The sequence below is a fragment of the Gouania willdenowi genome, chromosome 5 (assembly GCF_900634775.1).
Source record: "Gouania willdenowi chromosome 5, fGouWil2.1, whole genome shotgun sequence".
In the NCBI taxonomy this organism is placed as follows: Eukaryota; Metazoa; Chordata; class Actinopteri; order Blenniiformes; family Gobiesocidae; genus Gouania; species Gouania willdenowi.
Window position 1 is genome coordinate 21,754,037 of NC_041048.1, and position 15,009 is coordinate 21,769,045.

Below are 15,009 nucleotides of genomic sequence, written 5' to 3' on the forward strand. Positions count from 1 at the left end.
GTACCGACGAGGAACTGACAAAAGGCTGGAATAAAAAGAACTAAAGGACAACACGGACTGAGTTATTATTAGTTAGCCAGGCACAACAGTTCGCACACTGAGCAGAGGAAGTTGATTAAAGCTGATCACGTTCTCACGGAGCACTGCTGCGCTACACGAAAAACGAACAGAGCTTTACAGGCTCAGCAAAGTTAAACGGGCACTGGAGGCTCTGTGTTTAGGAGTCAGTGATGATTTGCGTTGTTTTTAGACGGTGTTTGTGGTGGTTTAGGGCAGGCAGAGTTTAATGCAGCCAGGACTAATAAGCGTATTCATTGGTGAATTCCGTCCGCGATTCCGTTAACGCAGATTTTATAGGGTCCTAATATAGTGCCCCAGGTGATAGATCACTTCAAACCATTTGGTAGAACACTTTTCAAACAAACAAGTGACGCTTTAAATACTTTCACATTCCACAAACTGAACTGTCCCATAAACATCGTCCCTAATAGCTTTTGTCCGGCTGAAACAACAACTGTGGTTTCACTAAAAGGTCATGTGAGGAGATTACACTCAGTGGATGCCTGATTTAAGGATTAATGGTACAAATACCCTTTGCTAAGTAAGGTTAGGGCTGGGTACTTTGTGTTTCAGATTAAAAGTTATAAAATCAGTCCAAATCTGGATTTCACTCATTGGGAGTTTGATGCTGGCAACGTGTCTCTCATTGTAGACGTTTGCACGATTCTGGAAAAGTTGAGCACTGCAGAGCAGATGTCTAGCTGTAGGAACCACATGTGTTCTGCGGAGAAGAAACAGATCTGTTTGTTCAATGGATATAAATGTATTTGTAGGCGGAAGTAGAAAAAATGAACTGGGTTATATCTGATTATAATTCCTCATTAGGCAACAACATAAACTCAATAACAACACAAGGTGGGAAAGGGCATTTAAAGGGTACGTATGCTAGCCATATTGCGTTTTATGTATTTCCAATAAGCAAAAGACGTGCACATTTATTAAAAAAAAAAAAAAAAAACAGATACAAGTAAATGTACTTTCTGGACAATTCTATTCCCCCAATTTCATTATAAATGTCTATTTTCTTTAATATCATTTTATGTATTACTGCGGACAGCCTAAGAATGTGTTTAGGAACTTTATTAGCACTCTATTAACACTTTTGATACGCAGTCATCCTCATTATTTACACACAAGACGCTCTGCAACACGAGCCAACAGAAGAGAGACCGCACATCCTAGCTGATCTTATTCTAGTGATTCCAAGGTGGAAAATTCCTCCGGAGAAGTGTGTAATGGTAGATCTTAAAGATCCAGTATTATGCTATTTTTCACCCATCTCCAATTGTTCTAAGAACCTTAACTACATAATATTTGAGTTTTTTTTTCCCCAAACTCACCTGTTTTCTGGAGTTTTAGCCCTCTGAAAAGTCACTTTGAGACTGCTCCTAAAAACAAGCTGTTCTTTGGGCCTTCATGCATATGCATGAGTAGGCATAAACATATATGCTGCTTCAGCGTGTGTGTTTATCACAACAGCAGGAGAGTAAATCATTAACAGTCATTTCCTTCTCCTCCTTACCTCTTCTGACCACAAAAATAGTCTATTTAAAACGATAGTCCATTGTTTTGTCCAACCGTTATGTCGCATTGGGTCACAAACACGTCAGATCATCCCATAAGGCAATACAACGGCTGATAAAAATAAAACTGATGGTGAGCGCTCAAGCTGCACTTCGGATTATTTTTAAACTGAATGTGAAGATATTAACTGTGATGTTAACTGTAATATCAACCTGTTTTTGCTATGTTTGTTTCATCTGTGAGGTAGCTTGAGAGCGAGGAGCTCACATTCTTATGTAGAGTAGGAGGAGCCAGAAGGTCAGGAGGAGGAGTTTCCGCCTTATGAGTCATAAGGCAAGAAAAATCTAACTCGCCCGTTTGGAGCTAAATTTTTACAAAATGTGGAATAACAAAGGAGGGAGGAAACGGAACTTGTTCAACTTTGGCCCTCTGAATGAGGCTAAAGGGATGTATATCACTGTAGCAAAACCATTATAAAGTAATTTTTTTCATAATACTGCCCCTTTAAACTACCTGTGTCACTACCACCGTATGAAGGCACTGACTGTTCTTTCCAGAGGAGCAGTTACTAGTACTCATAGTTGCTTTACACGGACTTATGACGAACGTTACCTGACTAAACCTCTAAAATTACACACAAGCTTTTAATAGAGCTTGCTACCAAAGTTCACAACAGGAAGTCTTTCAGAAAACAAAACATCACCAAGGGCTTATTGGGATTAAACTAACCCATTTCTTAATCTTAAAAATCAAGTGGGTTTGCAAATAATGAACACGAACATTAGCTCCCGCTGGTCTTTAGAAGTGAGTGCAATCGCAGATTTCCAAACCAGTTAACACGAGCCATTTGGCATTCCTGCTGCACATTACAACCTTGCATTACTGTTGAATAAAAAACAATAATGTTCACAGAGGTTTCCAATAGTTCTTTACAAATAAGAATATAAAGAAAACAGAACTTTTTGATTCATCCTTCAAACTTTTGGATTACATACATGTGAGTATCAATAGGATTGAGTTGTTGGTGCCAGGCTGAGAAATTAAGCATTAGTTCATTGTTCTCTGTGTGGTTAATGTCTAAATCCCTTATGGTTATACAACTTTCAGGCAGGCATGTGAAGCAGTGGTAAGCATTGCGGCCGAGGTAAAGGGATCTTAGTGATCGAGAGACAGTTTTTCTGTGTAAGTGGGTTTTCTTTGGCTAGTTAGATATTTTCCACCAATCTGAGAAGTAGTACATTGTTTCAGTCAGAGGAGTCTCGGTTTAATGGTGTTGGATGACTCAAATGCAGAGAGGAAGGTGGCAGGGCCACAGGGCTCGCCTAGCATGCCAGTAACTTAAAGGGTACTTGTACTAGTCATACATTTAATGTTTTATGTATTACCAATAAGCAAAGGATGTTTAAAGTACGTATTTGAAAATGTTATATTATTTTAGACGTTGTGTGTCGTAGTACAGTTGATACTGGGCAGTGTTTTACATTAGCTGAACATTCTTTCTTTGATTTTCCACCAACAAAATAAAAAGCAACAACGTTCATGAAACAAAAATACTCAAATATGCTCAAATACTCAAATGAAACAACCCACAATGCACTAGGAAGGAAAGGAGCATCCGGAAACACAAGGGCCCTCATTCACCAATGAAAACTGGTGAGGTTGGAGCACATTTGGTCATAGAGGACACACGTGGGATTTATGAAACATTCGTATCTGACCAATCCCAGTGTACGAATGATCAGATGAAAATCGCCATCCTCTTCCTTCAGCTTTTTAGGCCATGTCTATCAGCATATAAGTTGTGCTGGTGACGGCACAGACACTATAAAGTAAATGTTTAAATGACTAAGTTTGTATGCCTTCAGCCAATTCCACCTGTTGATACTTCATGACATTACTGATAAATAATGCGACTTGCACATTTGCAAAAGTTTATGGCGTACTTTATGTTTTAAAAGTGATTAATGAGGTCCTGTCTCCTCTGTACAGCCCCAAGTGGAGGCTGTGCTGCCCACAGGCATTGGCTCCTCACACTGCACTGGCACATCAAAAGGCTCTCCATTTAATAATAATAATAATCAATGATGTCTACTGCAAACTTGCAATTAATCGCAGATTAGATAAAGCTTTAAGTTACTGATTTACAAAGTGTCTTTGATCATCTCTACTTTTTCAAGACTACTTGCACTTTAGGTATGTATTTTAATTTTTTTATTGTGTTCACAATTATATTTTATGTTTAAAATACAACAACTATGTATGTTATAAATGCATGTTTTATATGTCATTGTTTAGATTTGTTTCTGTAAAACATGCTGTCAGTACATCAGAGTAACTTTCACAAATACATAAAGATAGAAAAATAATCGTGACTAATCGAAACAAAAAGACAGTCATCAACACCCCCCCCGCAGAACCTTTTCCTAAATGTCCTAAATCTTAGATGTATACATAAGAAAATATTATCACGTCAGAATATAAAATTCTTAAACTGTTTATAAGAAAAACTGTCCCCTTTGAAGATACCTTGAACGGAGTAAAAAAAAAAAAAACGGAACAAGGGCAATAACTCCGGAAAAATTAGCTGCGCACTTCTCATTTTTGAGCTCCATCAAGGTATTGATACCCTCAAGCCACACACCAAATTTGGTTATCCTATCTTAAACAGTTTCTAAGAAAAGCTGTTCCCTTTGAAGATTCCATGAACAGAGTCCAAAAAATGGAACAAGGGCAATAACTCTGGAAAAAATAACTGTGCGCTTCTCATTTTCGAACTCCATCAAGGTATTGCTACCCTGAAGCCACACACCAAATGTGTTTATCTTAAACAGTTTCTGAGAAAGGATGTCCCCTTTAACTCGGACGGACGAAGCTCAAACCTACGTATATTCCGCTTCCACACTTTGTGGCGGGGGATAATAATAATCAATAGATTAATCGTCAACAAAAATAATTGTTAGTTGCAGCTCTAAGCTTAAGTAGGGAGGTATCATGGAAATGAGCTCCGCCCATGACAGAAGAAGGGGGAGGAGCTGTACACATATACACACAGAGCTAAAGAGGCTGATGAGCCTGACAAGCTGAAACCAAGGCTTCCTACAAATGCACAGGTGACAGGACAAGACACAGGAGTAACACTACCTAAAGTGAATTAAATCATCTGAAAGATGTTTTAATTTTCCTCTCCTCTGCCAATTTTACGCTGATTTACAAAAGACCTGCAACTCATGGTCTCCTATAAACAAAAATCCCTGTTAAAGTCGATGCCCAGGATAGATTGCCAGTATTATGGCCGATGGGAGATGAAAACTACTGAACAACAACAATTTTCAAGGCAACGCCTTTCATTTTTTTCCACAATATAAACACTTCTGCCACGAGACACCAAGCCCTCTTCCTTTACGTATTTGTTGGCTGATGAACTGATTACAAAACTCCTGAATTCCACTCATTTTCAGGGAGTCTCTGAAGGCTGTGCTCAACCTTAAATTGCTTCACGTAGGTCAGACATGGGCTGTCTAATTTTGTGGTGTCCCATAACACAAAATACATACAAAAACACACAAAATGACACCAAAGACAAACGAGGTGACTCAAACAACAGAATACGTCAACAAAAATACAGAAATTGATTCCACATCCCACAAAATGACAACTGAAACTAATTAAATGACTCCAAAAAACACATCAAATTATTCCCCAAAATGCGCAAAATGACTAAATGAACACACAGAATTATATAATTACTTTAAAAAAACACACAAAACTTACTCTAAAAACACAGAAAATTACCACAAAAAAACACACAAAATGACTCAAATAAACAACTATAATGACCAACCATTACACAAATGATTCTAAAAAACACACAAAACAAAATAAATACAGCACACAAACTGTCAGAATGAATAATAAACATTTGTCTTGTAAAACTATAATCCATCCTTTTCCTTGGCTGCTATTTATTAGTACAAAGAGCTGCTGCTCCACAACAAAAGGAGCCAGTTGGGGTGATTTGGGCTTTTAATGAGGAAGCAGCACAGATGCTTCAGGGTCGGACCAGGACAAGCTGGAGAGACTGTATCTGATGGTCTAAAACTGCTTTGGATTCTCAAAAACGACTGGGCTTTCTTGTTAAGGCTGCTGCTCTTGCAACCTAAAAGTATATTTTGGTGTTTTTTAAATCCAAATGATTGTCAAATATTGTCCAATACTTGGAGTTCATCCACATGTTACGGTGTGGGAATGGAACATTTTTTTTTTCTTGAAATGTGTTATTACTGTTTGGCAATTTCACTTCAACACTGGTCTCACACTTTTATAACCTTGTTTTTCACATCAACCACACAATATTGCCTAAAACAGCTGATTGGTAGGTAAGAAGTAAATGTCCTTGCTCAGCTATCATCCGCTAGCCCAGTGGTTCCCAAACTGGGGGACACGCCCCCTAGGAAGGGTGTGTTGTCATTACAGAAGGGGTGCAGGGTGAGAATGGCCTTAGTGAACAATTGAAAATTAGGAAAGAAATAACTCATGGCACTTAAAATATTTTTATTATTAATGTTCTAAAAATATTGGCGGTAATGCTCCTTGCCTTGGTTGCCAACCGCCGTAAAACTACACAGAAGAAGAAGAATGTTCTAAAATATGTGATCTGAATATTTCATTTTTATGAATTTTGAAGAAGGTTAAACAACATCTAACTTTTTCAATAAAGGAGAAGTTCTTACCCATTTTGTTGAAATTCTGTTACGATTTATAGTTGGGGTATCAAATACTGTAAATTGTGAAGTTTACACAAAGCTGGATTTGGAAGCATCACATTGTTCAAAATGTCTTTCTATGCTGCTGGAGATTACATTTCAGAGAGTCAAACCCATATTTGATATAGGCTCATGACAGAGTGAAATTTTCTTGAAATTTTGATGACTATGGCTTACAGATAATGAAAACCAAAAATTCAGTGTCTCAGAAAATTTGAATATTACACGCTCAGGTGTAATGGAAGCCCAGGTTGCTTTGATAGGAGCCTTCAGGTCATCTGCATTGTTGGGTCTGGTGTCTCTCAAATTCCTCTTGACAATACCCCATAGATCCTCTATGGGGTTCAGGTCAGGCCAGTTTGCTGGCCAATCAAGCACAGTAACACCATGGTCATTGAACCATCTTTTGGTACCTTTGGCAGTGTGGGCAGGTGCCAAGTCCTGCTGGAAAATTAAATCAGCATCTCCGTAAAGCTTGTCAGCAGAAGGAAGCATGAAGTGCTCTAAAATTTCCTGGTAGATGGCTGTGTTGACTGTGGACCGACACCAGCAGATGACGTGGCAACTCGAATCATCACAGACTGGGGACACTTCACAGTGGACTTCACGCAACGTGGATTCTGTGCCTCTCCACTCTCCACTCTTCCTCCAGACCTCCAGACCTTGATTTCCAAATAATATGCAACATTTACTGTCATCTGAAAAAAGGACTTTGGACCACTGAGCAACAGTCCAGTTCTTTTTCTCCACAGCCCAGGTAAGACGCTCCTGACGTTGTCTCTTGTTCAGGAGTGGCTTGATATGAGGAATGCGACATTTGTATCCCGTATCTAGGATTGGTCTGTGCGTAGTGGTTCTTGATGCGCTGACTCCAGCCTCAGTCCACTCCTTGTGAAGCTCCCCCAAATTCTTGAATGTATTTTACTTGACAATCCTCTCAAGGCTGCGATCATCCCTTTTGCTGTTGCTACCACACTTTTTCCTTCCACTCAACTTTCTATGAATATGCTTGGATGCAGCACTCTGTGAACAACCAGCTTCTTTAGCATTTACCTTTTTTGGCTTACCATCCTTGTGGAGGGTGTCAATGATTGTCTTCTGGACATCCGTCAAGTCAGCAGTCTTCCCCATGATTGTGTAGCCTACTGACCCAGACTGAGAGACCGTTTAAAGGCTCAGGAAACCTTTGCAGGTGTGTTTGAGTTAATTAGCCGATTAGGGTCTGACACCATGACTTGCTCAGGGAAAAATGTAAAAGGCTAAAAGTGCCACTCGAAAGATTGTTTTCTCCACAGTAAACGATGTTTGTTGACATTTGTTTTTCTTTCACTCTTATGGTTAATTCTTTCATTTCTTTGCTAGAGAAAGAAAACAGTGATTCGATCGACACCACCACCATCATTTTTCTCTAGTTTGTTCCTGGTTTTTCCTGTAATAGTATTTTTTTCTTGGTGCAATTAAATTAAAATTAAAATGCCAAGAAACTGTTGTAACAGTGTTTACAGTGGAGATGAAAACAATTTTTCAGGGGCAATTTCAGGGTTTGGGTCAATTACATTTTTCAGTTACAATTACGTTTTCAATTAGCCATGTTCAATTACAATTCAATTTCAATTACAGTGACTGACACTTTTTTACAATTACAATTACTATTATTTTATCCTCAAAAAGTAAATTACAATTACGTTCTCCATTAATCAATTAATCACAATTACTGAGCCTGAAATAAATAACCTAATAAAAGTTCACCTTCCTCTTGTGTTAGCCGTCTGTTAGCATCTCTTATAGTAACGGGTCCTAAAGCTGTAAATACACTAAAAACAAATATCTATCATATATAATTTCTTTCCTATTAATTGGTTACCTTATTTGGCTTCTCGATCAATGAAAATATAGGTTTTAATATTTTTGGTGTGGACATCTGAGCCTTTTTTGTGTCAATTTCAACCTTTTACTAATGATCTTTGATTTATTGATCTATGAGGAAGAGAGAATGTTGAGCGCGTTTAGGGGAGGGGCTTCTCTGTTGCCGGTGGTGTTCATACAATGGATGATATTGTGGCAATCAGTTACATTCATAATTCACCCAGTGACTGTGAAGTGGTGGGGAACATTGTGTTGAGAAGGCGGTGTTTCCGGTCGGATGTATTTTGGTGTGTCTTAGTGTGTGCACTGTGATGTTAGAGAGCTATAGAGAAGTGTGGTTGAATGGAGAATAAAGTTTGGAGTTCCTTGATGAACACGCCGCCTTCGACTCATGTTCATCGGCTCGACATTATCCAGAGAGAGGCTTGACTTTATTTACGCCGTTTCTGGATTCACCAGAGCTGCGCTCGGACGAGAGTCGCTCTCAGCGCTACTTCGGTCTCTCCTGTGCCCAGTTTGACAACCTTCTGACCCGCATCGGCACTAGGAATGTGTGATATTTTATCGTTAATGATTTATCGTCAAAAACATTCTCACTGGTGAGATATACGATAAATTCCCATGTCGGAGATTAGCGAGGGCCACGGGCCATTTGTCCCTCAATTTAGCTAAGAATGACCCAAAAAAAACCTGTGTTCCACGGGCCAAAACTGCCCCTGTTTGTTGTCAACTTATTATTCTCTGGAGTGGAACGTTGTTTACGGAAGCTCTGACGTGCACCGCCACCGCCCCCTGCTGACACCACCATCTGTGCGTGTGAGGTGTACGTCTCAGCTACCTGAAGCTGCCGTGCTGCGATACATCATGGACCGCTACTTGGTTAAAACCAGACAACCATCCAACAAAGGGAACCGCTTCAAGTTCCTCCGTCAGATCCACCCAAAGTTCCACAAACACGGGGACAGAGATGAACCTGTAGCAACGACTATGAACTGGAAACTCAACTAAAGCTAACTACGCTAAGCTAACACACCGACACATAGAGCTAACGCTAACCACTCCATATAAGGAACAGACCAAGTAAAAAGAACATGTCTTACTGTCATAAACCCACAGAGAGCCACAGACTTGTTTATGGTCAGATTTAACACTTGTATGGAAGGATGAAAACTAAACATGTCACACATTGTGTGAAATAAATGTTAGCAATATTTTTTAATTATATTTCACGTGTTCACAGACAAAGCTGGTCCCATTAGACTAATGTAACTATTGAGATTATTACACCAAAATATACTGAATGATTAAATCATCAACTTGATCTGGTTTAATTATAGGAAATCAGAAATATTTATCAATCATGACTTTATGCAACTCATTATCAGATAAATTAAACAAGATTCAGCAGCAGTAAAAACACTAATGGAGCCTGTCCATCTGTCTCCGCCTCCGGTTAGTGTTTTTTTTCCCTCTCATTATTCTGAATAGGTCACGATTGGGGAAAGCTCTTGATTGATTGAAGCGCAAAAGTTCAACAATCTCAACTCCAGCCTCGGCCGCATTGGAGTTGCCGGACGCACATCAAACGCGTCCGCTGCGCGAAAAGCTTCGAAACGCGCGGCACAGGAGGCGCGGGTTGCGCAGTGGGACCTCCGACGCTCCCTAGAAGCGCGTCCACCATATATTGTGAATGTACACCTGACGCTTTTGATGCTTTCGACGCATTTGGTGTGAATGCGCCATTAAGGTTGCCCTTTAGAGGAGATAAAGAGCCCAAACCTTGAAAATCTGCTGTGTCCAATTACTTTGGTCCATCTAGTATCATTTGCACATATCCAACAGTTGGTTCTCTTGCTAATGTCCTTTTGAACTCTTAATCTAACATCAACTAAAAGAGCAGATGTGCTCCATAAATAGTAATGGGGCCACCTTTTGGTCCTGGTCCTGTGACGGCCGAACCCCCCACCGACAAAACAAACGGCAAATCATTTTCTCTCAAGCCATGAGCAAATGTTGCCAACCGAGACATACGCAGAGGAAAAGTGCAAGAGGAGCGGCGTCACTGCATGGTGAGTTAATTAAGAAGCAAAGAGCCAGACCTAGTTTTATTGTGGAGGATGTGGTTGAAACGACAGCGTTTACCAGGGGAAGATAGCAAAATGACTCGATTTGGGCAGTGCTTGCTGAACTACATCAGCACATGTTAGACATCCATCTATGTGACATCTCTATACTGGCGTTGCTTTTGTGAAGTAAAACAATGTAAATTCGTTCATTAGAGCCTTCCTGGATCAGGCCCCCAATTAGAAAATCCTTCGGAACAAGTTGAGACTGTTCATGAAGGTCTCTTCTGGGAAACAAAGAGCAGCACAGAGCTCATTAAACGTGGGGCTTGGTGGTGCTACCCCAGAGCCTCCACATGCAGCGGCCAAGAAAAAGTATTGGAGGTCAGAGAAATTGAAAACAACATTTACTGGAGAAGCATGTTGTTTAAAGAAACTTAAAAGTAAAAAAAAAAAAAAAAAAGAAATGAATGATTTGAATCAGCAGAGTCTCTTCCCTGAGAATGAGAGACAGAGCAATTTCCCATTAATCTACTGAGCTGTCATGAATAATTAATTCACTGACGGTTTAATTTACTTAATAATGGAAGCTTCAAAACTTCCATTCCTGTGTTACAGTTGCCAGATACTTGGTTCGTCACACGTTCAGCCTGAATAATACAGTGAAAATAAACAAGCCTCCGTGTTTCCTGGAAACTGTGGCGCACAACGACTTGAAAAAAAACGCTAAGAATCGGCGATCTGATCTCCTCAGTTAAATGACAAGCGGTGGATTCATTGATTCAAAGAACCATCTCACAGAAAGGTGTTATAATATTTTCTACAAATGATCGCTGTGTATGGAGATGAAAGCTTTTCTTCAGCTTATACTGAAGAAAAGGTGGTCATTTATATGGATTCTGGGCCCAGAAATCTTCACTATGCTGCATTGCTAAGGGAAATGTAAAACTTCAAAGGAAACACATTTTTGGCTCAGTGATAAATCTTTTTTTTTTTTTTTAAAAAAAAAAAAAGCAGCTCATAGTTTACTTCAGTCATGCTGAAGCTAAAACATTAGTATTAGTAAAAGTGGGACAAAATATCGTGCAGCAGGACATCTTGACACAAGATAAAAGGTTTTAGTGGAAAATAAGCAGAAAAAATATGCTCAGGTTTTCTAAGAATTTATTTTTAAGTCCATCAAAGTTTAATTTGCAATTGTAATGAGTGTAACTGTGGTACATTTTATTTTTAAGTGTTGTATGTATAGATGTTGATATATAAAACTATGTACACCTTTCTTTTTCTTTTGTTTTATGTCATAATACTTTTAAAACCTACACATAAAAGAGGGTGTTTGAACCTCAAAGTAATATTCTGGTTATCCAGGTTTACTTAATTTTAACTGAGCTTAACTGCTTTTTTTTTTTTTAATTTCTCTCTGAGTTTTATTTCAAGAAAAATGACTTGTAAAGATTACAGGCATCTATATACTTTATTATTGGATCTGTCAAATTGCGTTGTATGTAGAGGTGTCCCGATCCAATATTGATATCGAACATCGGTCCGATATCAGCTAGAAAATGAATATCGGACTTTATCGGCCTGCATCTAAAACCACCGATATTGCTAACTATTGTTCTCTGGCTGAGTAACATCACTTGATCAAGCCTTTTCTAACATTCCACAAGATAAAATTATTAACAAAAGTACGTATGATTCGTGCTGATATCGTATCGGATTAATATTGGTATCGGCCGATACGCAAGGCTGCAAAATAGGTATCATATCGGAAGTGAAAAAGTTGTATCGGAACATCCCTAGTTGTATGCCGTCCTATGTAAAGTCTATGTAATTGCTCAAACAAAAATACCAAAAATAAAGAATAAAAGAAAGAAAAAAAAGTCACAAGATATATAGTCAATGATAAAAATGATATTGAGATATTGCGAAGGGTGGGGATTGGGCGAAGCAGGAAAAAAGTGGTCTTATATGTTTTTTTTTTTTATATTCCTATTGAGTTGGAAAAAAAAAATCATACCCAGAGCAAATATCCCCTGAGTCAAATAAAAGCATGGTTATTTTACAAACTTCATACTTTTTTTGGTCTTTTTTCCCTTTACTAAAATGTTGTCTCATATCGTTAACGTGAGCCTTTTATCGTATACAGTACTCTAATAATAATGCATTGGATTCCATAGACACTCAAAGCGATTTACATTGTATTAATTTTTCACTCCACACTTAGTGGTGGTAAGCTACTATAGTAGCCACAGCTTCTGTAGGGCAGACTGACAGAAGCAAGGCTGCAATAGTGCACCATCAATCCCTACAACCACCACCAACACTCACTCACACACAGACAATGTGGGTGAAAAAGTGTCTTGCCCAAAGACACAATGACAGATACCACTAGAGCAGTGGATCCCGAACAGGGGTACATGACGTACCCCAAGGCGTACAGGAGCACATTGCAGGGGGTACTCAGAAAGATTTAACAATACATTTAAGAATAATTGGGAAACAATTATTATAGAAAGAGGGGGTACATATGATTTGACTAAAATGTTGGGGGGGGGGGGGGCACACGGGACACAAAAGATTGGGAACCACTGCACTAGAAGGACTGCCACCCCACTTTGGCACCTGGAATTCTCAGTGTCCGAGATCTGACGAGATCGTCTCATCTCATGAACTTTTTATATTGTCCCACAGCAATTAATAAGCACAAAGAGTTAGGGTGCTCCGATCCAATATCGAATATCGGTCAGATATCAGCCTGAAAACGAATATCGGATTCAAGTTTCCAATTTTAATTTTGTATTTTTCTTTCCCAATTCATTTCATTCAATTATAGAATACTGTAGATCTTATGTCAAGGTTAAAATGTGTGTAACCAATTGGTTAATAATAAATGGGTCAGTTTTTCTCATACCTACTGTTGCTGAATATTGTTCTCTGTTTGAGTGACATCACTAGATCAAGCCTTTTCTAACATTCCACACTACAAAATAGGTCATTATTTTTTTAGTAAAGGAAAAAAAAAAAAAAGTATGTCTGTTTCATGTTGATATCGGATTAATATCGGTATCGCCGATACGCAAGGCTGCAGTATGGGTATCATATCGGAAATGAAAAAGTTGTATCGGGACATCCCTGGAAAAAGTATTATATGAGGCCTTCATTTGCTTGATTCACATGGTGGTTTGAACGCTCAATGGAAGAGTAAACATCATTTGCCTCCAACTACAAAGAATCTTTAAAGGTTTCCCACACAAAGTCCTCTAATAACACTATGGTAAGTGCTGGAGTGGAGGCTTAATTGTTTCCAGAAGTTTTCCCTCCTTTGCAAAGGTATGTATTCACAAGGTGGGGGGGTGGGGTGGGGGGACACCTCAGGACTGCCCTGACCTGGTACAGAACAGGCAAATAAATACATCAGCAGAGTCACAGATGGCAGCGTTTAAAAGAGAAGGAAACTGTCTATGAAGTGAGTTTTTACTGGTAAAACTGGAGCTGTGAGGCACAGACAGACTCCATCCAGCTGCTGTCATTAGATCAAACTACTAAACATTATAACTGACTGAATTCAACCTACTTTATCTAAATCACAACCACACAGACTGAACTCTGCAGTACATCACACAAACACACGATGATAGAGTCTGCACTGAGTTTCCAGTGTGTGTGCATTGACCTGTTGACATGTCCTTTCTGCTGCTATTTATTCAGTACCATCACTGCTGTGGTATTGTAATATTATTATAATATTCTCTGTCAGGCACGCAGACAGAAAGAACAAAAAAAAAAAAAAAAAAAGCGCTTTTCCAGTGTTTCTCTTCAGAGAGCTGTGATACCAAACTGAAAATAAACCCTGGAGCACGCAATGTACACACGAGTGTTTTTTTTTTATTATTTTTTTTTATGGGAATTGTTTTTCAAGGTGTATTAGAATGAATTTAGAGAAGCTTACCATCAAGAGCCCTGGATGGAGGGATTACTTCCAAACTGTGCAAGAATCCCAAGAAAAGCAATCCTACTGCCAACGTGTTGGCTGTAATGCGCCACATTGTCAGTGATCTTCAGATAAATGTAGTCATCAATCGCTTCTTGGTCCTGTCAGGCTGGAGGTGGCAGACAGAGCCGGAGACGTGGAAAAGGAGCTCCGGAGAGGGATGCTCCGTGAAGGGAGGCTGCCGCTGCCGCTGCTGTATGCCGCTGTGTGCCCACTATACCACGGCTGAGTGCTCACAGTGTCAGGGCTTGGAACAAAAAGAAGCTGAGGCTTCTCCTCTGATGCTCCTCAGATGCAGGGGCAGCCCCGCCACACAGGCCGGCGGGCTGCACGGAGCATGGAGCCGGTCCGGCACACAGCGGGGACGTGGGAGAGCGAGTCCGCCTTTTGTTCTCCTGACACGGGGAAGCAGCCACGGCACCAACGCTGCTCTCAAACTCAACCTGGAGCCCGCAGGAGCGTCTGCCTGTAAGTCTGTGTGTCTGTCTGTCAGAGCTCCGACTGACGGCGTAACATCAGCGTCTCAGCCGGCCCTCCCCTCAGGGTGCCCAACACCCGGACCGCGGACCGGCAACAGGCCGATAGCGGGAGTGATTAGTACACATGGCATTTTTACATTAGACACTTTCCCAGCTGCCACAACTTTATCATGCATAGGTATTTATCTGTAAAAGAGTTCCTGTCATTTTTTTCTATCTTTATCATTACTAAAACTAAAAACACTATTAAATAGATATGT

At 39.7% G+C, this 15,009-nt stretch overlaps 1 protein-coding gene across 1 annotated transcript in view; it reads right to left on the bottom strand.

Moving 5' to 3' along the window:
* Positions 1-14,790, bottom strand: part of LOC114463209 (low-density lipoprotein receptor-related protein 1-like) — a 153,196-nt gene extending 138,406 nt beyond the window's left edge. The window contains 1 exon segment of the mRNA XM_028446583.1: positions 14,229-14,790. Within this exon segment, the coding sequence (XP_028302384.1) occupies positions 14,229-14,325 (97 nt within the window). The 5' untranslated portion in view covers positions 14,326-14,790.
* Between the last annotated feature and the right edge of the window lie 219 nt (positions 14,791-15,009).